The sequence below is a fragment of the Ahaetulla prasina genome, chromosome 11 (genome assembly GCF_028640845.1).
Source record: "Ahaetulla prasina isolate Xishuangbanna chromosome 11, ASM2864084v1, whole genome shotgun sequence".
In the NCBI taxonomy this organism is placed as follows: domain Eukaryota; kingdom Metazoa; phylum Chordata; class Lepidosauria; order Squamata; family Colubridae; genus Ahaetulla; species Ahaetulla prasina.
Genome location: NC_080549.1, coordinates 23,470,676 through 23,498,593, shown reverse-complemented (window position 1 = coordinate 23,498,593; position 27,918 = coordinate 23,470,676). Strand labels below are relative to the sequence as shown.

Sequence of the window (27,918 nt, the reverse complement as noted above, 5' to 3'; positions counted from 1 at the left end):
GGTTGGTAGGGCTCTAGGAGGCCACAAAGACATGAGAAAACCACATGCAATCTTGGGCTGTATATACCTGATAGGTGGGTTGCATCACATGGACCTTCCTTCTAGCCTTGTTCTCTGCGTTTCCAAAACACTGTTGTGGTTTTCCATTTACCTCCAAAGTTCTCCAGTCTCACAGTCAGGCATTTGCACTGTGTGGGAGAGCAAAGAGCAAACCAAAAGGAGGATTTCAAAGCCAGCTAACCTTTTCTGGTTGTCAATAGGATTCATAAGACTAACAGTTGTACCACACAAGAAGACCTGAATCACAATCCAAGTATGAGTTGGCCAGGCTGTTCTCAAGTCTGCAACACATCTAAAAGCATTTGAGTGGGTAGCTTTGGTACTTCCATGAATGTGCAATTTTCGCCTTCAGTTGCCAGAAGTTGGGGAAATGTTATTCCCCAAAGAGCTGGTCCATGTTGATGTCTGCAGTTGCAGCTCATATCCTATAGGGGGCATGATAGAATAGCACATTCTGGAATCCAATGCATTTGAGGCTAGGAATTTATATGCTGCATTATTATCTTTCTCCAAAGAATAACTTTGCTCTTGCTCATTTAAATGGATAAATACAGGAAAAGCTTTCCTGTTGATCTCCATCGTGTAGTCCAATGCCAAGTTGTTTTAAACGTAGGGTATTTTCATGCTATGATAACAACTGCATTCCTAATTTAGAAAAATAAGCAAGTGTCTCGAGCACATTATCACTCCATGATTATCTCAGCATTTGGAGAGCACAGTCCAAGACACCAGATGCCTGAAATATTCTAAATAAAAGTAGGTATGTTAAGCACAGCTTCTTGGCTTCTAGAGATACGATACCAATTTTTTTTGGCCACACTATGAAAGAGGCTTGCTATTGCTTTCAACATCTAGTGCCTGTTGAAGCATTAATTCCAACCCTGCTTACCAGTAGCTTTTGAAGATCAATTTAATGTGAGATTGGAGCCAAATGAAGCACCGAAAAATTACTTTGCCACTTAAAGCTTAAACTCGATAACATAATTTAAGGTTTTAAAATAGCAGTATTGATATGATTCATGTCACCAGATGCTGAACCACAAATTTAATACCAACTAAATTCCAAATGTTGGGATTACACTTCCTAACAACATGAAGCAAACTGGCTCACTAAGGGAGGCAAAGGGAATTGTAGTCCCATCTATACAGGGAGGTGATGGTCTCAATTGAGGTGTGATATTTGTCTATCAACTTGGTAATTTGGTGTATAAACCTATCTTGTTATTTTAATGATGACATTTATCTTAGCAGGGAAAAGTGCTGAGTAATACTGAATGAATAATTAGATACTGAAACATTAAGCCTGGGAAATATGCAACAAAATCAGAATCAATGCATAAGAAAAAAACACAAAAATCAGAGTCCATATTGCTGCTAAGATAACTAATTGTGCCCATGGAGTCATGAGCTGAATTGAGTACATCTTTACTCTTTTCTTCAGAGTCACGTTAGAGACCAATTTCTGAAAAACTTTAAAAAATAGCTTTTTGGCAGAGATGCAGATGCGGGGACAGATCAACCAAATATATTTTTCAGGAATTCATTTTCTCACATATTACAAGCAGGGAAACATTGTTTTGATAGGTTGGCGTGAAAATCTCCTAAACCCTCTCTGTGGTAGTCCACCACCATTAATGATCAGAGCTTCAGCAAATGACTTCTGTGAGACATGTCACAGATGCAATTCACTTTTTAAAAAAATCAAACAAATGCCAAGTGACATGTATTTATAGTGCAGAAAGGCCAGGAATACTTTTAGACCAATTCTCAGCTGCCTTACCTCTCTTTCAAAATGTGTGCCCACCCAAGAATCTCAATCCCACAAAGATCCACAGTGAGTGGCTGCTACAAAGAGGAGGGGGTCAACTTATTTTCCAAAGCACCTGAAGTCAAGGCAAGAAGCAATGGAAGGAAACTAACCAGAGAGAAGCAACCTGGAGAAACAGTGTTCCTGACAGTGAGAACCATTAACCAGTGGAACAGCTTGCCTTCAGAAGTTATGGGTGCTCCATCACTGGACAGTCATTTGTCTGAAATGGTATAGGTTCTCCTGCTTGAGCAGGGGGCTGGCTAAAAGACATCCATAGTCCCTTCCAGCTCCATTCTCCTCCTCCCCTTTTCTTTTTCTTCCTTCCTTCTTCTTTGGATAGGAGCTTCTCCAAGTTGATTCTGCTGCTTGTAAATTTCTCTCCCTCCCCCAAAGAAAATGTCAGTTTAGATCTCTTTTAAAAGATCATTCAAAGCATTTTTGGTTTTCAATTTATCAGTTGCCAAGAAGAATGTATATCTCTCTCTTAATTTATATCACTGAGTTTGACTTATTTTATAAACGATGGTTACGAGACTTCATTTTATATTTTCAAAAAATTACTAAAAATTTGGAACCACAATAAAATCGACATCAATATTGAACATTTATTGGCATTGGTTGGGGAATTCTGGGAGTTGAAGTCCACACATCCTAAAACTGATGAAGTTTAAAAACACGGCACTGGAAGAACTGCTTTTTCTAAATTAGAGGTAGTCCTTGACTTATAAACATTAATTTAGCAAACTTTTGAAGTTACAACGGAACTGAAAAAAAGTGACTTACAATTGGTCCTTGCACTTAGAACCATTGTAGCATCCCCATATGATGAAAATTTGGGTGGTTGGCAACCAGCATATATTTATGACTGCAGCATCCCATATGATCATATGAACCTTCCTAGCAGGTTTCCAACAAGCAAAGGGGAAGCCGGATTCATTAAACAACTACAAGATTCACTTTACAACTGATTCTCTTAACAAGCATGGCAAAAAAAATATTGTAAAACCGGGTGTGACTTATTTAAGAACCATGTTTGCTTAGCAACAGAAATTCTGGTCTCAGTTGTGGGTATAAGTAGAAGACCATCTGTACAGATAAATGTTCATTTGAGTTTCACAATACAAAGTAGAACAGTAAACCCAGCAATGAAAATCTTAAACTGAACCCAGAGTCTTCTGCATTAGTGTTGGCTATTCAATAAAGCACATAAAATAAGACTGTCCTATATCTTGGGAAAGAATAATTGATGTTAAACTCCTGAGGGCAAGTTTTAAGCACGATAGTCTGTCACAGAGGCTCTAGTGCAGGGCTGTCAAACTTGTGTCATCACAGCAGTGTCACGTGATGTATCGGGACTTTTTTCCTTTGCTAAAGCAGGAATGGGCGTGGCCACGCGTGATGCTTCCGGCCTGTGGGCGGCAGGTTTCACAGCCCTGCTTTAGTGTAAGGTTTTTCAAACTAGTTCCATGGGACTAGATGTAAAAATAGAAACTTTCTCTACAAGGACTTAGGGACAACTATCCATAAGAGGTCCAAAGCTAGGAGTTCAGAATACAGTTTAGCCAGTGGAATGGATAGAAGGTGAGTCTCATTAGAAGGCCCCCTGCCCTTCTTTCCGCTCCAGTTCTGACCGTGGGAATGAATCTCTTCTAGATTGAAGCCATATTTGCATTCAGTCTCATAATAACTTTGTGGTGCACAAGATCAACTCTATCTCATCCAGCACAATGACCAGTGGAGGTGCCCCCAGAAAGGGCCTACTGCACAACATTCAAAATACAGAATAAAAGAGTTGGAAGAGTCTCTGGAGATTTTCAAGAGACCCTATACCATTCCAGATGTTGCTAAATGAGACGCTTGCTAAGTGAACTTTGCTCCATTTTACAACTTTCTTGCCATAGTTGTTAAGAATGTTCTATGGTAAGGACAAAAAAAAATCCTTTACCTAGAAAAACTCAACTGTGAAAAAATCCTTTCTGGAATACGTGCTGGGCTCAGAATGTCTTCAAAGCCGATCTTATTTAAAATGGTCTCAAATACAACATGGATCCAAGAAACCATCCCTGACTCATTTTAGAAACGCGAGGAATTTATTATTTTCATAAGAAATTAAAAAAAAATACTTACAAATTTAATTTACCATAAGACTTGCAGTAATATATCTTTATATACACAACTATAATCTCCTAATATTTCTACTTTTATTTTAGCAGGGCTTCAAGTGGACTCAAGACACACATTCAGGATGAGTTATCAAAAGTCTCTGATTCCACGGTTTTAGACAATCTTGCAAGACGAAAATACAGCCAGTCAAACTTTATAGGGACTGTAAAAATATTTCAGCCTGGATATGCAACGCACTTTTAACTATCTGCAAAAGGAAACCAGTGAACCTTTTCAAAAGAAATCTCTAGATGTTCACTTTAAAATTTGTTAGGCTTTGCAGTATAAAAAACATCACAGACGTCAACAAGGATGTTGTTTGACAACACAGACACACATAACAACGCAAATCCTTTAAAATGGACAAGCAATCATGCAGCTGGTAAAATTCTCTTCCTGCACTATTGTGAGTTCATCAGATGATTAAGATTACTGGGATGCTATAACCAAAAATATTTCAGATATTTTGCTTACAACCATTCAAACCATGCCAATAGGCATACTGCATAACAGTATTCCAGGGAATTTCGAAGTGCCGCAATGAAGACAATGATGGTGTGAGCATATGCATACACACATATGTGCACACACGCTTCCTTGAAAGAAGGTTGCTAAACACTGTCTTCTGAAATGCACTTACACATTCTGAAAGCTGCCTGATTCCAGGATTTTGCCCTGCAAGGTTTCAAGTCCATTTGCTTTCATAAAGAAGACAGTATTTCCATGAAGGGCCGTGTGTGTAAAATGACATCCTGAAACTGAGCACCAAAGGCAGCTGAAGAGCAATGGCTGACTTTTTCCAAGAAACACCCACATAGGTTGGAACAAGAACGCCAAGATGTTTCTCCTTAGGAATGTCATTTGCTTTACTAAAAAACTGGGGAATGTTATTGTGATCTGATCCACTGATGCAGCAGAAAATGGAAGATACAGTATAGATGTGCAGGATCCAAAAAAAAAATAGGTTGGAAGAACTAATTATTTATCGAGGGAAAACTGTTATTTCTCAAGCATTTTTGAAGCTGTAAGCTAACTCAGAGCTGGAATTCTTGATTCAGGACGTTCTCAAGTCTTTTGTCTCATCTTTTTGAAGGAGATGGATCTTCATAAAATCTATTGTCATTTTCTTGTTTCAGAGAATATTAAGAGTGTTTTCTCCCAAGAAGATTTTTCATCTGCATCACTAAGCAGAAAGGAACATAGATTCTGCATGTGCTTCTGTTAGTGGACTTCAGAGTCAGACTTCAGAGCGCTGTCTCTGCTCAGTGTTTCCTTGCTGGCATTAAGCCCTGCCCTAAATAACAAAACAGGAAGTGCGGGTTTCCTTTTGGTTCAAAACATGCATGGAACATGCATTCTAGCCCAGGTCAGAACTCTTAGTGAAACTTCAGGCAAGCGCATTATGCATGAAGCCGGGTGTTCAATTTGTGGAAGCTTTGCTGCTAAGGAGGAGCAGGAAGATGCTTTGTAACTTGGATAAAGTAAGAGAAGGAATTGCAGAACCTGGGGGCGGGGTTAAAAGAGGGATCAGCCTAGAATCCCTATGTAGCCACAAGCGGACTCAGTCTTTTTTAATTCTTCCCCCAGTTCTGATACACCTTCTACGGCCAAGTTCTCCAAAGTGACACCACATGATAAATGAACCATTATGATATTTGCAGATGCATTAAGTTTTTATCCTAACATGCCACAAACACATTCAAGGCCATGGACTCTGAAGAGACAAAACGACAAGTTCAGGAGAGTTAAACAAAAGACACAAGAGACAGGAAGTCTTGCAAAGACAAAAACCCACACTCCAAATACTGCATCACAACAATTAAAGTCACCTTGCCAACAGTTGGACCAAATGGGAATTCTAACTTAGTAAAGAGAAAGAGGCTCATAGAAGGATGAGGGGGTCTACCCAGAAGCGACCCTGCCCTCTGGTGGAACTCAAGGAGTTGGGAGCACTCTTTTGAAATGCATTGATGCAGGCATCCTTTATCTATCTAAATTCTCCCCCCCTTAAAAAAGATAACCTGCCATGAAACCCGACAATAGCATCAATTGGCTGAGTGCACATCTGTCCCCTCCCCACAAACAAATGTTTGGGAAATCTTTTTGGCTTGAATGAACTGTGGCAGCCCCTAAATCAACGTCACCCGCAACCTTTGGGAGTTTGCCCCAAAGTCCCCACTGGGCTCTGTCCTCCTCCACCTTGAGAACACAGAATACAACACTAAGCCACATGTCAGTGAGCTGGTGTTCCCAGCACAGAGTCACGGATCTCACAGACTTTATTGCCTCTTTGCTATGACTCTTCCAGCAAAGATGGAGGTCCAGCAGCTTCAGGCCCTCTGGAGATCTGCTTGATCACTACCCCAGAAAGGTACGCTGTGGATGGTGGTTGGGCTGCAGCCATTGCCGTTTGGGGTGTCGGGGGGAGAGAGACCCAGTTGGCTTATCACCTGCCCGTCTGGTCTGTCGCCTTCTCTTCCACCGACAGTGCCATTGGCCAGCAGCACAGGGGTTTCATAGTCCTGGGGGGTGTTGACCATAGGGGAAATGGAACTGTCCAGCGAAGAGGCAACCCCTTTGGAGAAGGCAGGTGTTTCATTTGGCAGGAGCCCATCCGAGAGAGGCAATTTCTGCATAGGTAGAAAGGAAGAATTAGAAAAGAGCTAACTCATAGGGATAAAAAAATGGGAATGTTGGTAAAACAAACAGGAAACTTAACTCCACCATGGGAAAAGTTATTGTTTGGTATTTTTCTGCATTCTGCAACTGGATGAGCACCTATGGCTCCTAAGGCAGAGAGAGGCAATACTTATCTCTCTGTGTGTGTCTCTGTCCTTCTCTCAAACACACGCAAAGAGAGAGGGGGCACTTCCCATGCCTTTTTAAGATTTATATCCTGGCTTTAAGATTTATATCCCCCAGAGCTTCAGATGGCTTACTTGAGGAATCCCTTAGATTTGTGCTCTTAGTAGCTTAAAATAATATTAAATATTAAATGAATCATGGTGATGCAGTAGTTAGAATGCAGTACTGCAGGCTAACTCTGCCAACTGCCAGGAGTTCAATCCTGACCGGTTCAAGGTTGACTCAGCCTTCCACCCTTCCAAGGTCAGTAAAATGAGGACCCAGATTGTTGAGGGCAATGTGCTGACTCTGTAAATCACTTAGAGAGGGCTGTAAAGCACTGTGAAGCAGTATATAAGTTCTATTGCTATTGCAATAGGCAATTGTACAATAAAACCATCAAAATTCTACAAAACAGCCCAAAAGGTCCTAGACAAAAAAATGAAGTAAATAAAACCAGAAAACCAACCAATTAGTGCTTTTCAGCCTCTTCTTAATTTGTAGTAAAGAAGGAACTGGTCTCGTACAGTCCAAACCAGAGAAAAGGTTGAATGAGATGCTAATGTCTCCCTGTTATTTTTCTTCTAGATACAATTTTGGAATTCTTCTGCCTCTTATGATGCAGAATAGCTGAAGAGATGTTGCAAAATGAAGTTGGGGGTTCAAGCAGTATCAGGTGCATTCCACTCACGTGTTCCAGGTCTGCAGCGTTGTTTTCCAACTGCAAATTCTGGCTGGTGCAGCTAAGCAGATGATCCAGAATACATTGTTTGGGATGCATCCCTTTATCAAAACGGTTATACATGCCGCACCAGAACCTCCGAGAGAGAAAGTAACAGAAAATAATAGTTCAGAGATCCTTGAAATGTTCAAATTCTGGGAGCTAAAGACCACACATCTTCAAATTGTAAGATTAAGAATCACTGCCTTAAAGGAAGAAGCAAGCTTAATTCCAATGGCTCTGATATAATCAAGCTGCAAGCTTGGAAGAAGGAACCTGGTTTCCTTTCTGCTATCCAACACCAGGGTCAACTTGCATTGTATATGGATCCAGAGTCTGATAACCATCAATCTTAGATGGGTCAGTTATTGCTAACAAATCTCAAAACCTTTAAACCAGAGTTACAACCCAAGTTTGATCCTGACTGGTTCAAGGTTGATTCAGCCTTCTGAGGCTGGTAAAATAAGGACCCAGATTGTTGGGGACAAGAGAACTCTGAGAGGGCTCTAAAGCACTAAAGAGCAGTAAAGTCTAAGTGCTATTGCTATTATTACAGGTCATATTTGACTTAAACAGTTCACTTAGTGACCATTTGAAGGTACAACACCGGAAAAAGTGATTTATGACCATTTTTCATCTTCATCTGCGCTGTGGTGGCACAGTGATTAGAATGCAGTACTGCAGACTACTTCTGCTGACTGTCGGCTGCCAGCAGTTCAGCAATTCAATCTTGACCAGCTTGAGGTCAACTTAGCCTTTCATCCCTCCGAAGTCAGCAAAATGAGGACTCAGATTGTTGGGGGGGCAAGATGCTGACTCTGTAAACCGCTTAGAGGGCTGGAAACTCCGTGAAGTGGTATATAAGTGCTATTGCTATCTTTATGACCGTTGCAGCATCCCCATAGTCACATGATCAAAATTCGGATGCTTGGCAACTGCATCATATTTCCAACATTTACAGTGTTCCGGGTCATGTGATTCCCTTTTGTGACCTTCTGACAATGTCAACCATGTTACCAATTTAACAACTGCAGTGATTCACTTAACAGTTGTGGCAAGAAAGGTAATCAAATGGGCCAAAACTCAATAACAGAAATTTTGGGATCTATTGTGGTCATAAGGCAATGACTACCTGTATTGGTGGTTCAAAAGTGACTAGATTCAAACAAGCCCAGAACTTATTCCTAAATTATAAAAAGCAGAGTTTCTCCTCTCTAACAAAATCTCTTTCCTGAGATCTCTTTCTTGATCTGCTGTTGATTTAATATTTCATAAACATTAAGCAGCATGCACAGTGGGGTTATCTGCGTTCACTTCTCCCTTCCCCAGTCACAACTTACTGGAAACTGAACGGAAGCGTATTGGGCTGGAGAGATGTGTAAGCAGTGTATCCCTTGTAGATTGGATTTCTGAATTCCGGCTTCCTCTGAAGAAGAAAAGGCCACAGGGAATGTGTTTTCTCAAAGATTCTACAAATAAGAGAGCAAAGAAGAACATCAGCACAACTGCAAAACATCACTCAATGATTGGGGAACCTGTCATTTAGATTATAGGGAACCAGCCTTGGAGGTTGTACAGTATCAAACAGTTAATTCAAAAAAAGGAGGGCAAAGTATCAATGGTACTTTTAATTGCCATTTCTTCTCACTTTTTCACCACTCATTGGAGTTGCAGAGAGATTCCTTATGATGAAGTTTCAGGACAGACAGAATCACAGAGCAAAGGGTCTTCATTTTTATTTGCTTCATCTGCTAAGCCAGTGTTTCTCAATCTTAGCAATGTTAAGATGAGTGGACTTCAACTCCCAGAATTCCCTAGTGAGCCATAATGTTTTCTTTGGGAGTATTTTTTCAGCAGCCCTGAGTAACTCATTTCCAAGAACCCGTGATGGTTTCCCATCCGCACCCCACCAGTCTTGAAACTGCTGGTATTAGAGTAGTGTTTCTCAACCTTGGCAACATAAAGTTGGGTGAACTTCAATTCCCAGAATTCCCCAGCCAGAATGCTAACTGAAAAAGAGACAATCCTTTACTTATGAACTTAATGGAGCCTTCCCATTATGGTTACAACCAGGATTATTGTAAAATGGGTTGCAACCAGTGGTGGGATTCAAGTAATTTAACAACCGGTTCTCTGCCCTAATGATTTCTTCTAACAACCAGTTTTCCAAACTGCTCAGAAAGTTAACAACCGGTTCTCCCGAAGTGGTGCAAACTGGCTGAATCCTACCACTGGTTGCAACCATTTTTGCTGTGGTCACTAATTGAATGCAATGGTATTAAGCAAACCCATTGATTGTTATGTTTACAACAAAAACATTGTAAATTGTAATCAGGTGACTTTAGGATGCTGAAAGCCACAAATGAGGGCCAGATGCCAAGCACCTTAAATGTAGTCACATGACCATGGGAGGAATCAGAACTGCGTTGTAAGACCTTTTTTTGGGGGGGGGGGGGTTTCCATCGTAACAGCGCAGTCACTAAGTCACCGGTCACAAGTCAAAGACTACCTGCATTAAGCAAAGATCTGCTCCAAATTATTTTCTTGGGATGCACACATGGGACAAATCCAAATCCTGGTTTAAGAGACTTGCTAAATTAGGTTAAAAAGTTCCTCTCTCTAACATCCTGCTTCCAACCTATCATTATGTATCATTAAGTGTTAAATTTGTACCCTATGGCTATCATTAAATGTTGTAAGTGTTGTACCTTGATGGAGGTATCTTTTCTTTTATGTACACAGAGAGCATATGCACCAAGACAAATTCCTTGTGTGTCCAATCACACTTGGCCAATAAAAAATTCTATTCTATTCTATTCAACCTGATGTATTCAAGGACCCACTTATTTCCTAGCTGTGGGCATTTCATGAGATTCTTTTCTTCCATGAATTTGTCATTAAAACTTTCTAAAAAGGTATATGTGGATGCAGTAGGAACACTGCATGTAGCTCTAGCAGAGCCCATACCAAAGCTCACTTGTGTGCCACACATTTACATGCACCAAACTCTCCTCCAAAAAGATACGAGAATTTTGCTCTCAATGTTAATAGCAATAGCGCTTAAACTTACATACAGCTTCACAGTGCTTTACAGCCTTCTCTAAGTGATTTACAAAGTCAGCATATGCCTCTAACAATCTGCATTCTCATTTAACTGACCTTAGAATGATAGAAGATTCCATCCATTACTTCTTGTCCTGCCCTCAGCTACTGTCCTGCTTCCCTGAGCAACTGGCATCGAAAGGACATATTGACCTGGTACCGGAAACTTTGGTGACCATCATGACTAAGAGCCATTTAATAGCCTTCTCAGATCTTTGAGTAACCGCTAATCTTCCCAATCTCAGCACTGTTGTTACTTTGAATTTTGAGACCAAGACAAAACTCTACCAGTGCATGAACAGAATGTTCTCCTTCAAATACAGGTAATCCTCAATTTATGACCACAATTGAGCCCAAACTTTCTTTCTTTTTTTTTTTTTTTATAAAAAGTTTTATTTTTACAATCATATCAAATAATTCATCCAATGTACAGTTATATACAATTAGTCGGGCTTGCCCAGTCACCACCACCCTTTTTAACACTCTTCCCTCTTCTACCTTCTTTTACTTTCCAAACCTTCCTCTCCTTCTCTTATCTACATCCACTCCTCCCTCCACCCTACACCTTCCTTCTTCCTCTACTATCCCTCTTCCTTCCTCTTCTCCTCTTTCCTACCTCCTACTCTCTCTTCTCCTCCCCACCGTTCTAAAATGGTAACTATGCAGACCCGACCCTACATTAATTATATTTCTTCAATAATCCCTGTACATTAACCATCACTCCATCTCTACCAAACCCCCCAATTCCCTCCCCTTACCCCCACCCCCACCCGACTTCCCAGAACAAAATGCAGGGTATCAAAACTAACAATCATAATCCAAAATAATTCCTAAATTATAATCTTTAGTCACACCACACTTAGTCACACTCTCAATTCCCCTCTCCTTCAAAAATAAATCTAATACAAAATATTTCCTAAATTTACTCATATTCTATTCGATATTTTTTTATCTGATACTTATTTTAAATATAATCAATCCACATTTTCCATTCTAAAATATATTTTCTAGTATATAGTCTTTCAAGTAAGCGGAGATTTTGTCATCTCTGCCAGATTTGATACTTTGAGTGTCCATTTGTTGTTTTGTTTTGTCCATTCTTCGATTGTAGGTAATTCTTCTTTCTTCCAATACTGAGCAATCAAAAGTCTTGCGACTGTTATTAAGTTCAAAATCAATTTAGTCTCTATAGCTGTATAGTCCATAATTATTCCTAGTAGAAAGAACTGCGGAGTAAACTTAATCTTCTGTTCAAAATATTCTGCATGATCCACCAGCCTTTAATCCAAAATACTTTAACTTTTTTACAAGTCCACCATATATGGTAATAAGTAGCATCTTCACAATCGCATCTCCAACATTTAGCAAGATCTAATATGTGTTTCTTGTAAACAGGTAATGTCATTTTTAAATTATTTCAAATAATGAAATACTTTCCTTCTCTTCTGCGGTGAATTCAGGCCATTAACATTCCAAGATAATAGTTTAATTGCCATTATCGGCCAAAGGAAACTTTTGGAACACCAGCCGCAGATCACATTTTACTTTAGGCCTTGCTCCTCCCACTGTTTCCATTGTAGTAGTTGCCAGTTGTTGTTGTGCCTTCATCTCTTGTTCCTTGCGTTTAGCAGCAGCTCTAGTCAGCCTTTGTTCTTTTGAATCTAAACCCGTCGTAGGTATTTCCAACACTTGTAATAAATCTTCTTCCATCACAATCTGTTCTTGTACCTGCTTCACTTCTCTTCCTTCACTTCAGCCTCCTTCTTCTAGCTTCCAATGGGGAAGACTTCCAACTTTAATACCTCAACATAAAATTCTCTTGCTTTTCCAACCGTATTGAAACGATGTACTTTCCTGCATAATATACTATTATACCAGTTGGAATATCCCATCTATATTCAATCTGATGTTTTTAAGTTCATTCACCAGGAAGGCAAATTCCTTCCTAGCCCTTAACATTTTGGTGGAATTTCCTTTAATATCAAGATATCTTGACCAGCAATCTGAATCTTCTCCCCTTATATGAAGCTTGCAAAATCTGATTTCTCACTATTCTGTTTGTAAAATAAATAACAACATCCCTTGGCAACTTTTTTGCCTTGCTATCCAAGAATTCACACGATATATTTTTCAATTTGATAAGCCACATCTGCTGGACGAGCTGCTAATATCTCAGCAAATACTTCAGAAAAAAATTCCCTTAAATTCTCTTCCTTATTTTCTTTCAAACCTCGGATTCTAAGAGCAAATTCCATATTTCTGTATTGTATCAAAACTATTTCATCCTCTGTCTTTTCCATTTTACTTTGAAATTCATCCATTTTATTTTCTAATTTTGAATTATGTTGCTTAATTACTTCAACCTCCTCTTCCAATAAAATCACATTCGTTGCCAAACTTTGTACTGCCATTACAAATCCTTCTTTAACTTCTTTATTTCCCACTTGAATTTCTGATATCTGCTCTTTCATTTCAGACATCTCATCAGTTATAACTTTAAATTTTTCTTCTATAAAGCCTTTTAAGTTCTCTTGTAACGCCTCTAAATTCAATGTTCTAGTCTCTGCTGTATGAGCTGGAGAGGCACCAGCTGATAAAGTTCCAAAGCTCTTTGTTACAGTAGACTTTAATTGTTTGGCTGCCATCTTCTATAAAATTATTTATTTATTTATTTCCAACTTAATATTCACTTTAAATCTTCTTAACTTCTGAGAAACACAGTCTTTTAAAGCAGTATTTAAAAAATCTCCCTAGATTCTATCAGCAGGCAGCAAAGAGTTAAAGCAGCAAGTAACATGCAAATTACCAACTGCAGAGGCACACGCTGAAAGTATCACTTTCGCTTTCCACTCCTTAACTTGTTAACAATTCGCCTCCATTTTCTTGCTGTTTTCAAGCTTGTTACAAAGTATCGGGGAATCGGCTTGGCTACTTGAGCCCAAACTTTCTGTTGCTAAATGAGACATTTGTTAAGTGAAATTTGCTCCATTTTACAACTTTCTTGCCATAGTTGTTAAGTGAATCACTGCAGTTGTTAAGTAAGTAAGAAGGTTGTTAAGTGAATCTGGCTTCTCCATTGACTTTGCTTGTCAGTAGGTCACAAAAGGTGGTCACATGACCTCAGGACACTGCAACCATCATAAATATGAGTCAGTTGCCAAGCATATTGCGCCTAACAATCTGGCTCCTCATTTTACCAACCTTAGAAAGATGGAAGGCTGTGTCAACCTTGAGCTGGAGAGAATCGAACTGCTGGCAGTCAGCAGAATTAGCATTCTAACCACTGCACCACCACGGCTATTCCATGAAACAGAAGGAACTCAAGATTCTGCTTATAGGACTCACTTTAGATCTTCTCGATCCTTCTGACAGGTTCCTAGAAAGTTGCCAAACTGGCAGGAATAGACATGATCGTGAATTTCAAGAAGCAGTCGCTCATTGAATTCAAATGCACAAGGAAACTGTTGCATGAGCTGCCAGGTGCATTCAAGGAACTGTGTGAAGATGGGAGACACCTCCTTGGGATCTCCTTCAAGATGGCCACACCTGGAGAGACCAAAAAACAAGCAGCAGCAATGCAATGATTGTGGTACTGATCTTTTTTTTGTTTTGTTTTTGCAAGTGCTTGCAGGTAGTCCTTGGCTTATAACCATTCATTTAGTGACCGTTAAAGGAAGTTAATTACCAAAATAAATTATTTTATATTGAGGTCAATCCTGTTTCCTCACTGCTGGGTAGTGCAGCAATGATACTGGAGCTAAATTGATCTCAGCTACTCATCTACAAATTGATCTCAGCTAAATTGATCTCAGCTACAAATACAAAATAAATATAAATAGTCCTCATCTTATGATCGTAATTGGGACCGGAATTTTCAGTCCCAAGTGGCTGTGTTTGTAAGTTGAGTTGGAGCCAATTTTACAATTTTTATGGCAATCACTAAGGGAATCGCCACGGCTGTTAAGTGAATCCTGCTTCTCTAATGGTCATTATTTGCTGGAAATCTGCAAAAAAGATTGCCAATCATGATCACGTGATCGCAGGATGTTGCAACCGGTCATAAATCCAAACTGATTGCCAAATGCCAAGTTGCGATCATATGACTGCAGCTAGGATGTGATGGTTGCAACTGCAAGCGATAGGTCATGTCACTTTTTCCGAAGCTGTCATAACTTTGAGCTATTGCTAAAGGAGTGGTCCTAAGTCGAGGACTACCTGCATTTGCAAAGTGTCATGCAGAATTGCAAAAATGGCATCAGCTCCACAGGGGTTCCCCGATCCACCTTTTTTCCCCCTGTTCTAAACAGATTCTGTAAAAACTGCAATGCAGAAGTCAATCCCGCTTCGCTGAAAGGGATGAAATGAGATTAAGCGAGCACAGAAAGAGCCAGTAAAATGAAACTGGAGAGGAGATAGCGGATGAAAAGATGTGGGAAGGAGGAACTAATCCCTTTTAGCTGTGCCTAAAAAAATTAGAGTTTTCCTCTCCACCAGCAATTTTCCAACCGCTGGAATAGCAGAAGACTTGGAATATCCTTTTCCAAATAATAATTTTAATTAAAAGTTTTTGTCAGGTATCAAAGATGAACAAAAAGTAAAATTAAAAAAGAAGTAAAATTAAAAAGTGAGAGAAGTATAAGGAAGAAAAAGGCAACAGAAGCAAGAATGGGAAAATATGTAATGACTCCCAATCTCTTTTACAGCAGTAAAAGCAAATCTTCTCACTTCCCTCTTCAAAGTTACATATTTCCCTTCTTCCCATTATCCAACCCTTTTTAAATCAGCAAATCCATAAATCAGCAAAACCTCTCCCCCTTCTCAGCAATAGGTTGATAAAAAATTTCCAGACTTCAATAAAAGTACTTGTTATCTTATCTCTGATCAAACAAGTCAATCTTATCATTTCTCAGTTTAGGAGCTGTTTCTTTTTGTTAATCATGCTCCAAGCAGGATGAAAAGACGACCTCTTATTCTACATTTATAATTCTAACACACAAACCTGTTTTTACCTGTGTGAGAATTTATGGCCCATCGCAATCCACTCCTTCTCTATCAGAACCTTTAATGTTAAATGAAAGAGGGAAAAAACAGAAATATGGCATTATAATGTGGCTTTATTTGTAGAATTCAAATCCTACTTTTCAATCAAAAACAATGGTAACTCAGGGTTGAACTGTGGGATCCTTGGCACAGACATTTCATTACCGAACCAGGTAACATAATCAGTGCTTGTAAGCATGTAGTTTGTCCTGCCACTGTTGTAGTTTTCTCCTTGGTACCAATAGGTCCTTGATTAGGGTATTGTTTTCTACTTGATTATTAGTCTGGTGTTGATCCCTACTTATCAGATGTTGATTGCTGCAGAGGATGTGTTCTGGTCTATTTTTTTGTTTCTTCTTAGCTTTTTCTTGTCTTTTGAATAATGCATAAATGTGGTTTATCTCTAGGTGATATTTGACATTGGATAGTTGATATGTATGAATATCAAGCTTCCAGGAATTCCCTAGTATTTTTTTGGATTTAGCTTGGTCTAATATGCTCACAGTTTTCCAATGGAAACTATGGTTGAGTAAGGATCCTCATCATGTTATCTGACTGCTTGTTTGTATTTATGGATGCACTTTGTTAGTCTTCTGCCTACCTATCCTACATACGTTGGGTAATCAAATGTCTGCAAGCAAACAACCAAGCTCAGACAGCCCCAAGGACAGCCTTCCACCAACAGACTGCAGTCAAGATGGTTAGCAGGAATAATTCAAAGGTGTTGGAAACACAACCTAGTACACATCAAAGTGCATAATAAAAGCAACAAAAATTCTCCAGCTGTATCATTCACAGCATAATCCAGGGAGACCAATGAAATTATTTAATATCCTCAGATGTACGGATGTAATTTCAATTTTAAAAGGAAATGGGACATAGATAAAGGGAGCAAGCAGTCCTGGGATATAAAAACAGGATTTCTCCTTCCAAAGATTTGCTGCACCGCCAGCTTTTCTTCCTCCCAGTTTGGTCCCTAAGTCAGGTAGCTATGTTTCCACTCAAAAATAAAACATCTTCAAAAATATCTTTCCTCAGCCTGGGATGCCTTTCATTGAGATTTCTTTATTAAAAGGATTTATTAAAGGCATGCAAGCTATTTCACATTTGAAATGCTCAGAGCTTACAACAGGGCCATTCGGGGTTTGGAATTCTTCCAGAATGGTTGAAATAACATGGGAACAGCTTTAAGTAAAGTATGCAAGGAATATTTTGAACTTGAAATGTTTTGCATACCAGGGCTGATCCAGGAATTTCTAGATAACCCTGCTTCCCCAGTAGCTTGTGGGCAAAATAGATAACCGTCATTAAGACATTCCATGTGTCCTTTCTGTTGAAGACTGATGGAAACAGATTGGGGAGAAAGAGAAGGGTCTAAGCAAGCTTGGTGAAACGATTTTTGCCACTCCAAGAACATTTCTCAAAACCAAAGGTGCCCAACCTTGGAAACTTTTAAGACCTGTGGACTTCCTAAAAGTACATTAATGTACTTTTAATGTATTAATGTAATTTTAATGTAAGTAAATGTAAAGACTGTATGTGTGTAACATGTACTACAACTCAGCCCAGCAATCTGGTCATTAAATGAAGCAGTCACTAAGTGAAACCACAACCTTGTTTATGATCTGATTTCAGCTTTCATTTGCATTAGAGACCTGCAAGCTCGTACATGCGAAGACTGAACACAAAGTTGCTTTTCATCATACTTTTAAGTGATTGCTACATAAGAACTGCCTGTATACAGGCACAGGTTGTAGAGGCGCACCAGGCTGTGTATCACGTCTGTCAGGCTCAGTTTGGTGCTTCACAGGCATCCTGCCATCAAAGGCTGGGGAGGGGGAGGGGAGCTGGGCAATAAAGCTGTATGTGTAGCAGTGGTAGGTTGCTACCGGTTTGACCCGATCGGGGCGAACTGGTAGAGGCAGCGATAGGAGGCTCTGCCCACCTGCCTGGATATCTCTGCACATGCGCAGAAGCGTCACACGCGTGAACTGGTAGCGGCTGAAATTGAAACCCACTACTGGTGTGTACATGATGGGAAATAGGGAGGGGGGGAATGACTGAAGCTCGGCACCAGTTTGTACCAGTGTCCAAGGCCAGGCACCCCGGGAAAGTGTGTGGATTACTCCAAAGTGTTCTCAAAATACTTTGGTGAGTTTTGATTGGCTGAAGACAGACTGGTCGTGTTGGGGGGGCTGAGATGAGGGGTAACCCTTTCTGTATTTTTTATGCGTCGGAAACCCAGAGCTAGCCTGACTGTACTGCAGCCAACATCTTTTTAGTAAAATAATATTTCGCTTCAATCAAATGGAGCTGAGGGTCTTTCTTTCCCAAGTGATCAGACTGGGACAGGTGTGACAGTGTGAAACATTTAAAAAGCGGACCCAAGTGAAAGATTTTCTGCTTACCATGAATCCTTTTAACGTCCGATAAAAAGGATCTAGAAGGAGACAAGCTAGAGAGCAGACTTGGGCTGTGCGATCCCAGCCATCTGAGCAGTGCACCACCACACTGGCACCCTCATCTCTAACTGCCTGGAAGGACAGGGATACAGGTGCTTAAGATTTTTTTTTTCTTAAAAAAAGAAATGATGCAAAGTTGCTATCAAGTGCCGAGCTCTGCAATATCAACAGGCAGAATAAAAAAGAATGAAGACAAAACTTTAGTACTGATGGAGGGATCGAAGCACAAATCCCTCCTTTAATATCTCCGGTCCTCTCTTTGTTGCGAAGACTCCTTAAGACAAGGTCAGCATCATAGAATTATAGGGCTGGAAGGAACCTTGGAGGCAGGGGTGAAATGCTTCCAGTTTGGTCCGGTTCACCAAACCGGTAGTAAAAAATGTAAAAAAAAAAAATTCCGACGACCAGGTGAGCAACGTGTGATCATCGGACCTTTATTCTTTTTTTTAACTTTTTTAGCATTTTTTTACTACTGGTTCTCCGGAACCGGTAGTAAAAATGAGTCAAAAAAGTTTTTAAAAAGGCTCTGACAATCACAGCTGTGGCGCGCAATTGTCAGAGCCTTTTTTTAACTTTTAAAAGCATTTTTTTACAACCTATTTGGCTGAATAGGTTGTAAAAAAATGCTTTTAAAAGTAAAAAAAGATCGCGCGCCCCCAGTGCACTGTTCTACTTACCCCATGCCTCCTGCTGGCATGCACTGCGCGTGTGCATCTCACATTTTGTGCATGGTGTGCACTGCGCATGCACGCTGCCAGCCCCACTTTGCTAGGGCTGCCATTCCGGCGTGGATGGAGGCAAATAGGTCGAAACTGCTCCACATTCAAACTGCCCAGGAAGCCTTGCCTTGTCTCCGCCTGCTTCCTCCTCCTGACAGATGGTGGCTCTCTCTTCTGGCCACTGATTCCAGGACTGCCGTCCTCTCCATTGCTGCCGGACATGCTACCGCCCCTCAGCTGAGAGGTGGACAGGACCATGCCTGCGTAGAGGTCAAGCCGTCCAAGCTAGCCAGAATTAATCGGGGCTTGCCGAGAGTATCCACTGCTTGACAGCCCGACAGCCCAGGACTGATTGAGGCTTGCTAGCCCAGAAGGGATGCAGCTGGAGCCCTCCGTCAGAGGCAGGATTTGGGGGTGGAGTCAGGGGGGTGGAATAGCAGGCTGGGGTGTGATTGGTTTAAAATGGTCGTGGGAGCATGAAAAGTCTAGAGGTGACAGTATTTCACTGAAACTGCACTGGGTGACAGTAGCGCGGAAGGTAAAACATTACAACCTCCACCCTGTTGTCTGATGTTTCCTTTCCCGTCCTGATTCGGAACCTGAGACACGCATGCGCAGCCAGCCAACTGGTAGTAAACCAGTTCAGATTTCACCACTGCTTGGAGGTCTTCTAAAAGGTAAAGGTTCCCCTTGCACATATATGCTAGTTGTTCCCAACTCTAGGGGGCGCTTCTGAAGACGTCTCCATAGTCATGTGGCCGGCATGACTAAACGCCAAAGGTGCACGGAATGCTGTGTCCCACCAAAGGTGGTCCCTATTTTTCTACTTGCATTTTTTACATGCTTTCGAACTTCTAGGTTGGCAGAAACTGGGACAAGTAACGAGAGCTCACCCTGTTACGCGGCACTAGGGATTCGAACCACTGAACTGCCGACCTTTCGATCGACAAGCTCAGCATCTTAGTCACTGAGCCACTGCGTCCCTTATTAGAGGTCTTCTAGTCTTCTTTTAATGCTCAAGCAGGAGTCCTTATACCATCCTGGACAAATGAATGTCTAATTTTTTCTTGAAAACCTCTAGTGAAGGAGCACCCACAACTCAGGAAGCAAGCTGTTGCATTGATTAATTGTTCTTTAACTTCCACCCATTCCCTCTTGTCCTATCCAAATTGACTTATTTGAAGACTAAGTCAATCCCCTCTTCTTAATGACAGCTTCTCAACAACTGAAAGACAGTTATCATGCCCTTTCTAATTCTACTCTTCCATAGGCTAGAGACATATCTAGTTCCCTCAACTGTTCATCATACTATTTAGCCACCAGATTTTAACATCCCAAAAATAGAAAAATCCAGATTCTTTTTTTCTCACATATCTTGCCTCCAGGGACGTTGCAGTCCTCCTAACATCTCCTAACCCAAAAGGTATTTCAAATGGACCCTGATGATGATGATGAATACTTTGCCTCCTGTGTGCAGCCAAAGCCATCTCTGTATATAAACCTGGAGAAATTTGAAACGGCTGACCACTCTTTTTCCAGGTTTTCTTCAAAGCTCCAGCTTTAACTCCCCCCCAAACAAGAAAGACTGCACACTGGTGAACATGCAACTTTTCCAGGAATTTTACAAAATGTTGCAAATTCAGAGTTGCTTTACCTTGGCCAGGAAGACTCCAGCATCCAACACAGCTTTAATGTGTCGCAACCAGCCTGAATTTTCAAGTCCTGTAAGGAAGTCGCTCATCGAAGGAGACTTTGCTTCACACACTAAAAAAAAGAAGAGGATGTCAGACCTGGAAGCCATTTTTCTACCTTTGTGCCTTCAGGCTTTAGGCTTGTCACAAATTTTACTGTGGGAAATTGGGAGGGGGGATTGCATAGAGGGAAGAAGATATGCAGTCAAAATAAAATTCTTTATAGAAAGCCAAGGCCAAGGTGTTCTGCAGCTGTGTTGAGAAGAATGAGGAGGTATTCTCTGTTCCGAACGGCACCTGATTGGATGTGTGGTGGACATGTGAGAGAGGGGCAAGGTCTTAAACTTCCTTTTCGGTGTGGAAAACCCAGAAGCTCTCAGATTCGTGTTTTCCCAGATGTGCCAATATGACACCTCTAATAAAAGTTAGCTTTCAGGAACTTCAATCCTCGGCGTTTGAGAGGAACCACAGTTTCAGTAAAGAGACAGCTGAGGTAACAACAATGGGCCTTCCAGAGGTCTGCATCCACATTAAGATTCCACTTGGTGATCTCTCACTAACAGTACAGGCAGTCCTTAACTTACAACCATTCATTTAGTGAACATTCAAATTTATAAAGGCACTGAAAAAAGTGACTTATGACTGGTTTTTCCACTTATGACTGTTGCAGGATCCATATGGTCACGTGATCAAAACATGGCAACTGGCACATATATACGATAGCTGCAGGGTCCTGAGCTGATATGATTACCATTTGTATGCTTCCCAGCCAACTTCCAACAAGCAAAGTCACTGGGGAAAGCCAGATTTGCTTAACGACCTGATTCACTTAATAACAGCAGTGATTTGCTGAACTTGCAAAACAAATCAGAAAATGGGGCAAAACTCACTTAAATGTCGCACTTAGCAACAGAAATTTGGGGCTTAATTGTGGTTGCAAGTTGAAGACTACATCTATTACAACTTAAGTAACAAACCAGGATTTATTTATAATGCATACTGCATCACTGTTACAACAAAGTGATTCAATCAATATACACTGTGCTGTATTTACATTCCCAATAAAAATAATATCTTCCTCCTGGATAGTTTATTACTGCAAAGCACAATGCCTGCTAAGAAGTCAGGTAAACTGAACAAGCCCCTCGGCTCAGTCAGAGTCTGCTAATGTCTTTCATTCAGAAGTTCCATCCGGGTCTGTGTAAGCAGGTAACTGCAAAGCACATCCTACCTTCCAGGAGTTTCTGCAGGCTGCTCCTCATCACATGGATGTTTTCAATGCCGATGAATTTAAAACGGATGCATTCGTAATTATCCACATTCTCATAGCCCTTTCCAGCAGCTCGGTTAGCCATGGCGTTCAACTAGAAAAATTTAACATGTATTTATTACTGGGCATATTTGCTGCTCCAATTGTACCCAATAGAGCTGGCTTCCCTAGTTATTCTGTCAACTAAGGATAAAAAATGCATACAAATGAAACAAAATTTACCATTCTATGCCACAGATGGTAATCAAACTAAATTCAAACAGAGCACCTGCTATAAATAAGAGGGAAGGAGTCACTTTTGAGGTCCTCTACTCCTCAACTCCTACTTGAACAGAAGACCCTATACCAGGGGTGTCCAAACTTGGTCCCTTTAAGACTTTTGGACTTCAACTCCCAGAGTTCCTCAGCCAGCTTTGCTGGCTGAGGGACTCTGGGAGTTGAAGTCCAAAAGTCTTAAAGGGACCAAGTTTGGACACCCCTGCCCTATACCATTCCAGACAAACAGCTATCCAATCTCCTTTTGAAAACCTCCAGTGGTGGAGCACTCAGAACTTCTGAAGGCAAGTCATTCCACTGATTAATTGTTCTGACTGTCAGGAAATTTCTCCTTAATGCTAGGTTGCTTTTCTCTTTAATGATCTTCCATCCATTATTTTTTGCCATTAGAGTAGACATACCTAGTTCCCACAAGCATTCACCATAGACTTTAGCCTCCAGCCCCCTAACATTTGAGAAATTCTAGGAGTTGAAGTCCACAGGTCTTAAAGTTGCCAAGGGTAGACACTCCTGATGTAAATTAAACCAACTTCCAAGGTTCCATGGAAGAAATACCTTTGGCCTTGTGTCCACCACGTACATGAAGCGACTCCCTGCCTTGGCTTCCCTAATCACTTGCAGCAGCTGTTCATCTTCCAGGCAGCGAGTACTAAATCCAGACAAAGGCTGGCTGCATCTGCAGATGGTGGCCTGAAATACAAAGGATGTGTAGAGTATAATAGGTGAGACATTCAGAACTGAGCAATGTTGTACCTATTCTTCCTTTTCAATTTGGATGCAACTATTGCAAGACTACTGAGAGGTGTTGACATTGATATGCATGAATATCAGAAATATGTTTGGGATAAAATAATGCAATTTGGAAAGAGAGGTTATATAGTTTTAATACTCCTTGGATTGAATTACAGGCAGTCCTTGATTTACAACCATTTATTTAGTGAGCGCTCAAAGTTACAACGGCAGTAAAAAAAGTGACATGGCCATTTTTCACTCTTACAACTGTTGCGGCATCCCAATGGTCATGTGATCAAAACTTGGCTGCTTGGCAACCAATGTGTATTTATGATGACTGCAGCATCCCAGGGTCACGTGATCACCATCTGTAACTTTCTCAGCTGGCGTCCGACAAGCCATGTCAATGGGGGAAGACAGATTTGCTTAAGGACGGTGTGATTCACTTAACAGCTGCAGTGATTCACTTAACCATGGCAAAAAAGATTGTAAAATTGGGTAAAGAACAGCCTTGCTTAGTAATGGAAATTCTTGTCCCAATTGTGATCATAAGACAAGGATTACCTGTATGTTTGAAATAACAGAAAATACTTGTAGCTCGGGTTTTAGATTTTGGCAGTGGTTTGCTCTCCAAGTGTGTTTCAATTTAGTTTCTGAACATTTCGTTACCAGACTAGGTAACATCATCAGCAAGATTTTCTGGTCCTTTTCTCCCTAGCTTATAAATGTCTTGTTTGCCAGTTTGGTCAGTTGGTCGTTTGATTGGTTGTTTGTTTAGAGCTATATTTAAATTCTGAGCAGCTGATTGGTTCTCTTGTTGATTGATTGTTTGAATGGTCTGGTTGCTTACATGTTCATATGCCGGATCTAGATCATGGGTGTCAAACTTGTGACGTCACGTTGCCGTCACGTGATGTTTTGTGACATTTTTCCCGTTCATGGAACTGGGGTGGGAATGGCCTGCACAAGACACATCCAGCCCATGGGGCACCAGTTTGACACCCCTGATCTAGATCAAAATGCTTGTTAATTGCTTCTTTGATAGAATACCAGGCTTCGATAAATTCACGTGTGTGGAGGTGCTGACATGGTCAATTATTTTTGTTCCTTTCCAATCAAACTGGTGTTGTTTATTATCAGTGCGGTTTGATATCAGGGATTTTTGGTCGTGCAGTTTAACTGCTAGTTGATGTTCATGAACCCTTGTTTTCAGTTGCTTTCCTGTTTGTTTCATGTGAATAAATGCATATTCCAGTTTCTCCCAATCCAACTCTCCAATCATGGGAGGCTTCAAATAAAATTCTACATATAAGTCAGTGGTGAAATCTAAATTTCTTTCCTACCTGTTCTGTGGGTGAGGTGGGCGTGGCTTGGTGAGGTCATGTGTGGGTGTGGCTATGTAACCATGTGACTAGGGGATCAAAATACAGAAACTCACTAACAATGTCCTGCTGAAGCAGGGTTGGACTAGATGACCTTCAGGTCCCTTCCAGCCCTGGATTATCCTCTGAAGCTGCATCTAGTGCCAGGTTTGTAGTCCTGCCTCCCTCCCTTTTTTTCTTTCTTTCTTTCTTTTTTCCACCCTTCCTTCCTTCCTTTTTTCTTCTCTCTCTCTCTCTCTCTCTTTTTCCTCCCTCCCTCCCTCCCTCCCTCCCTCCCTTTCTTTCAAAAATGGACCCCGCATTTTTGGCCTACACCCCAGCAGAGGGAGCAAAAACAGATCCCCCACCCTGTAAAAAAAAGGTTCCAATGATCGCACACCACAGCTGTGATAGTCGGAGCCTTTTTTTACCTTTTAAAAGCATTTTTTACTACCGATTCAGATGAACTGGACCTAACCGGTAGCATTTCACCCCTAATACAAGTCATCTCTTTTCCAAGAAGACGTGATCATTTTGTTTTCTCTTTCTTTTTCTGCTTCATCACCTTCTATTTATTTGCCATCAATATGGGGGAAATGCTGAGAAAGGAATGCAAGTGATCTAAACAATGCTAAAGGGAAATTTCTCCCGGAAATTTAAATCCATCGCAAAGTCATTTTGCCCAGCCTTGAGGTGAGAGCACTACAGGAACAATGAAGCTGGCAACTCAGCAGCTCAGCAGTTTATTCTACACTAAGAATCAGTTCCTCAATCAGCCAAGTAATAAAAGAAATTATCTGCTCTAAGCTATTTCCCTTGGGTTCAAAAAGCTGAGATTAGCAGAGATGAGATGTAATTAGTTGAAGGCTGCCCTATGTAACTCATTTTGAGGATTGAAAAAGCACAATATGCCTTTTAGGTTGCTCTGAATGGAAAGTTGCCATCTAGATCTTCACAAAATTGAACTTGATGGCACATATTCCCCTAAGATCCAATGAAGGGAGTTGCTGCAGTCAGCAGAAATTTTAGCAATCAACTGACCTCTCCAAAATCTAGTGACCATAAAGAACATTGAACTTAGCTGGATTCCAAACACTTGCGTGCATTAAAAGATACACAGCCTAACATGGTATCTTCCAAGTGCTGATAGTGTTTTTAAAACATGCAGGTGCCTTGAATCCAAGCTCTGCAATGCTTCATGTTTGATTCAAAAAAGGCACTTTGGAACATGTCTGTTTTACCTTGTTGCAGCTGCTTTTATAATGGAGAAAGTGATATAGCTGCTTTAATGAGGCCCCCTTTGTGTGTTTGTGTGTGTGTTCATGTTCAAATTGCATGGAGTAGTCCCCTGCAATCTTCTTGCAATGTTTTTTGGAAGTGGTTTTTTTTTTTTAATTTGCATTTATATCCCGCCCTTCTCCGAAGACTCAGGGCGGCTTACACTATGTCAAGCAATAGTCTTCATCCATTTGTATATTATATACAAAGTCAACTTATTGCCCCCAACAATCTGGGTCCTCATTTTACCTACCTTATAAAGGATGGAAGGCTGAGTCGACCTTGGGCCTGGTGGGATTTGAACCTGCAATAATTGCAAGCAGCTGCTGTTAATAACAGACTGTCTTAGCAGTCTGAGCCACCAGAGGTTTGCCACTGGTACTTTCCCAGGGTTGAGAGAGTGACTGGTTCAGCAGGCTCATCCGTCTGGTTTTATGCCTAAGGCAGCACTAGAACTCATGGCGTCCAGTTTCTAGCCTAATGCTTTAACCACTACAAGAAACTGGATTTGAGTCATAGACACTGCATTTAAACTCCTGGACATTTCAAGCATCTCTTCAAACTCAGAGCCATAGCAATGCAGGGCAGAGATCTATTAGATAATAGATATTTCTGCAGTCACCTTCCTGTGATTTTCATCTCAATTCGATTCGTCTGTTGTCGTCGTATAACAGCTATTGCACCATTTCATTTCATTTCATTTCCAACTTCCCAATGTTTGCAATCTACCTGAAATCCCAGATTTTAGGACCTTGAATTTTGATATCAGTTTCATCATTAAGACTCTTTTTAAGTTTCATTTTTAGTCTCCACAAAATTGCAAAAACGGGTAATATGCAGCCATTAGGCACAACCACCACCACAAAACTTCAGTAAAGCCATGTCTGGGAAAAATTCCTCAAATATTGCAAAATGTTGTCATTTAAAGTTACAAATGTAAATTATATTATAAAAATGCAACCCTTCCCCTACAAAGAGAAGAAATTCTAGCTAGCAAGAACTGTGCAAAAACGGTCCTTCTGATAGTAGCTCCAACTTACCACCAACCCAGATCATTTCTATCTAGGAGACTGTTCAAAGCCATGATTCTCTCTACTCCTTAATGGTATGTGAAAATGGTCCTGCGAGACAGGAAGAAGAGCTGCAGACTAGGCAACAGTTAGATAAGTGGCAGTTCGGCTCGCAGAAGGAATGTGGGCATGGTAAATGATTCAGAAGGGACCCGCCCTAGTTTCTAAGACTGTAAAGGTGAGGGGGGAGAGATGAACTTTTAGACTTGAAGATTCTGTTAATGTGACCTTACAATAAAGGCAGAGATAAAACACCCACCCCCCACCCCCCGGTGTGCTTTCTGTCTGGATTACCTCGCAATGTTACCTATTACCTTATTCTCCTCAAATACAGTACCTCACAAAGTACAGTTTTCAAAAGGTACCACTTTCTATAGAGGGACAATTGAAAGCATCCTATGGTATTTTATTGCTGTGTGGTTTGGAGATATTACTGTTTCGGACAGGAAGGCTGTGCAGAGAGTGGTGAGGACAGCAGAAAAGATTATTGGAAGTTGACTTCCTTCTATCGAGGACATGGTATTGGAAGCAGAACAACTAGATTCTGCAATACATTTATACCTATAATATCAATCTTGTTAACTCCCAAGACTCTTCTTTCTGCTATGTATTCTAAATGGTCTGTGATTATTATGTATATGTGTATGTGTGTGTCTATATAGCATTTGTATAAGTATGTGAATGTACTGTATGTTTATGTGTATGGGTGTAATGTGTGTGTGTATGTATACTTTTGACAGCAGGCATCAGAATTTCATTTTTTAATGTGTGCAAGTGTGTTCACAGAAAAAGTGACAATAAAATTTATCTTATCCTGTCCTGTTAAACAATATGACTTTCACTGGTTGTAAGCTGGAAAAAAATGAGCAAACCCACAGAAAACAAAATGCTGCATGACTAACGTTATTCTCTTTGTAGAAGTAGGAAAGCACAGGTATCCGACCTCGGCTTCGAAACTTCGCGCTTCCCAAGATCATTGCCCTAGTAGCCATTTTAGGCACGACTAGTTCCCGAGAATAGGTGCTGCAAACCTAGGACAAAGAAACAGATGGAACTATCTTTAGTTATTTACTGATGGTCTATTCACTTGCAAAATCATTTCTTACAGACTCACAGTTTTAGCAGAGGTGCATTATAGGTAGTCCTTGACTTATGACCATTTGTTTAGCAACCATTCAGAGTTACAAAGGTGCTGAAAACATGTCTCAGAACTGTTGCACTTACAACCATTGTAGCATCCCCACAGTCCCGTGATGGCAATTTGGGTGTTTGGCAACCAAAATGTAATTACAATGGCTGGTTGAAGCATCACAGAGTCT

At 40.7% G+C, this 27,918-nt stretch overlaps 1 protein-coding gene across 2 annotated transcripts in view; it reads right to left on the bottom strand.

Moving 5' to 3' along the window:
* The window catches only part of MTMR8 (myotubularin related protein 8), a 79,251-nt gene that overhangs the window by 11,100 nt on the left and 40,233 nt on the right, over positions 1 to 27,918 (bottom strand). The window contains exons 5-14 of one of the 2 annotated variants that reach the window (XM_058197035.1): positions 27,502 to 27,630; positions 22,714 to 22,848; positions 21,844 to 21,976; positions 20,576 to 20,685; positions 18,149 to 18,274; positions 15,710 to 15,759; positions 14,046 to 14,246; positions 8,939 to 9,067; positions 7,569 to 7,695; positions 68 to 6,663 (exon numbers count right to left, since the gene is read on the bottom strand). In XM_058197035.1, the coding sequence (XP_058053018.1) occupies positions 6,364 to 6,663; positions 7,569 to 7,695; positions 8,939 to 9,067; positions 14,046 to 14,246; positions 15,710 to 15,759; positions 18,149 to 18,274; positions 20,576 to 20,685; positions 21,844 to 21,976; positions 22,714 to 22,848; positions 27,502 to 27,630 (1,440 nt within the window). In that variant the 3' untranslated portion in view covers positions 68 to 6,363. Of the gene's footprint in view, positions 1 to 67; positions 6,664 to 7,568; positions 7,696 to 8,938; positions 9,068 to 14,045; positions 14,247 to 15,709; positions 15,760 to 18,148; positions 18,275 to 20,575; positions 20,686 to 21,843; positions 21,977 to 22,713; positions 22,849 to 27,501; positions 27,631 to 27,918 lie in introns of those variants that run through there. The other variant, XM_058197036.1, reaches the window with a different exon arrangement.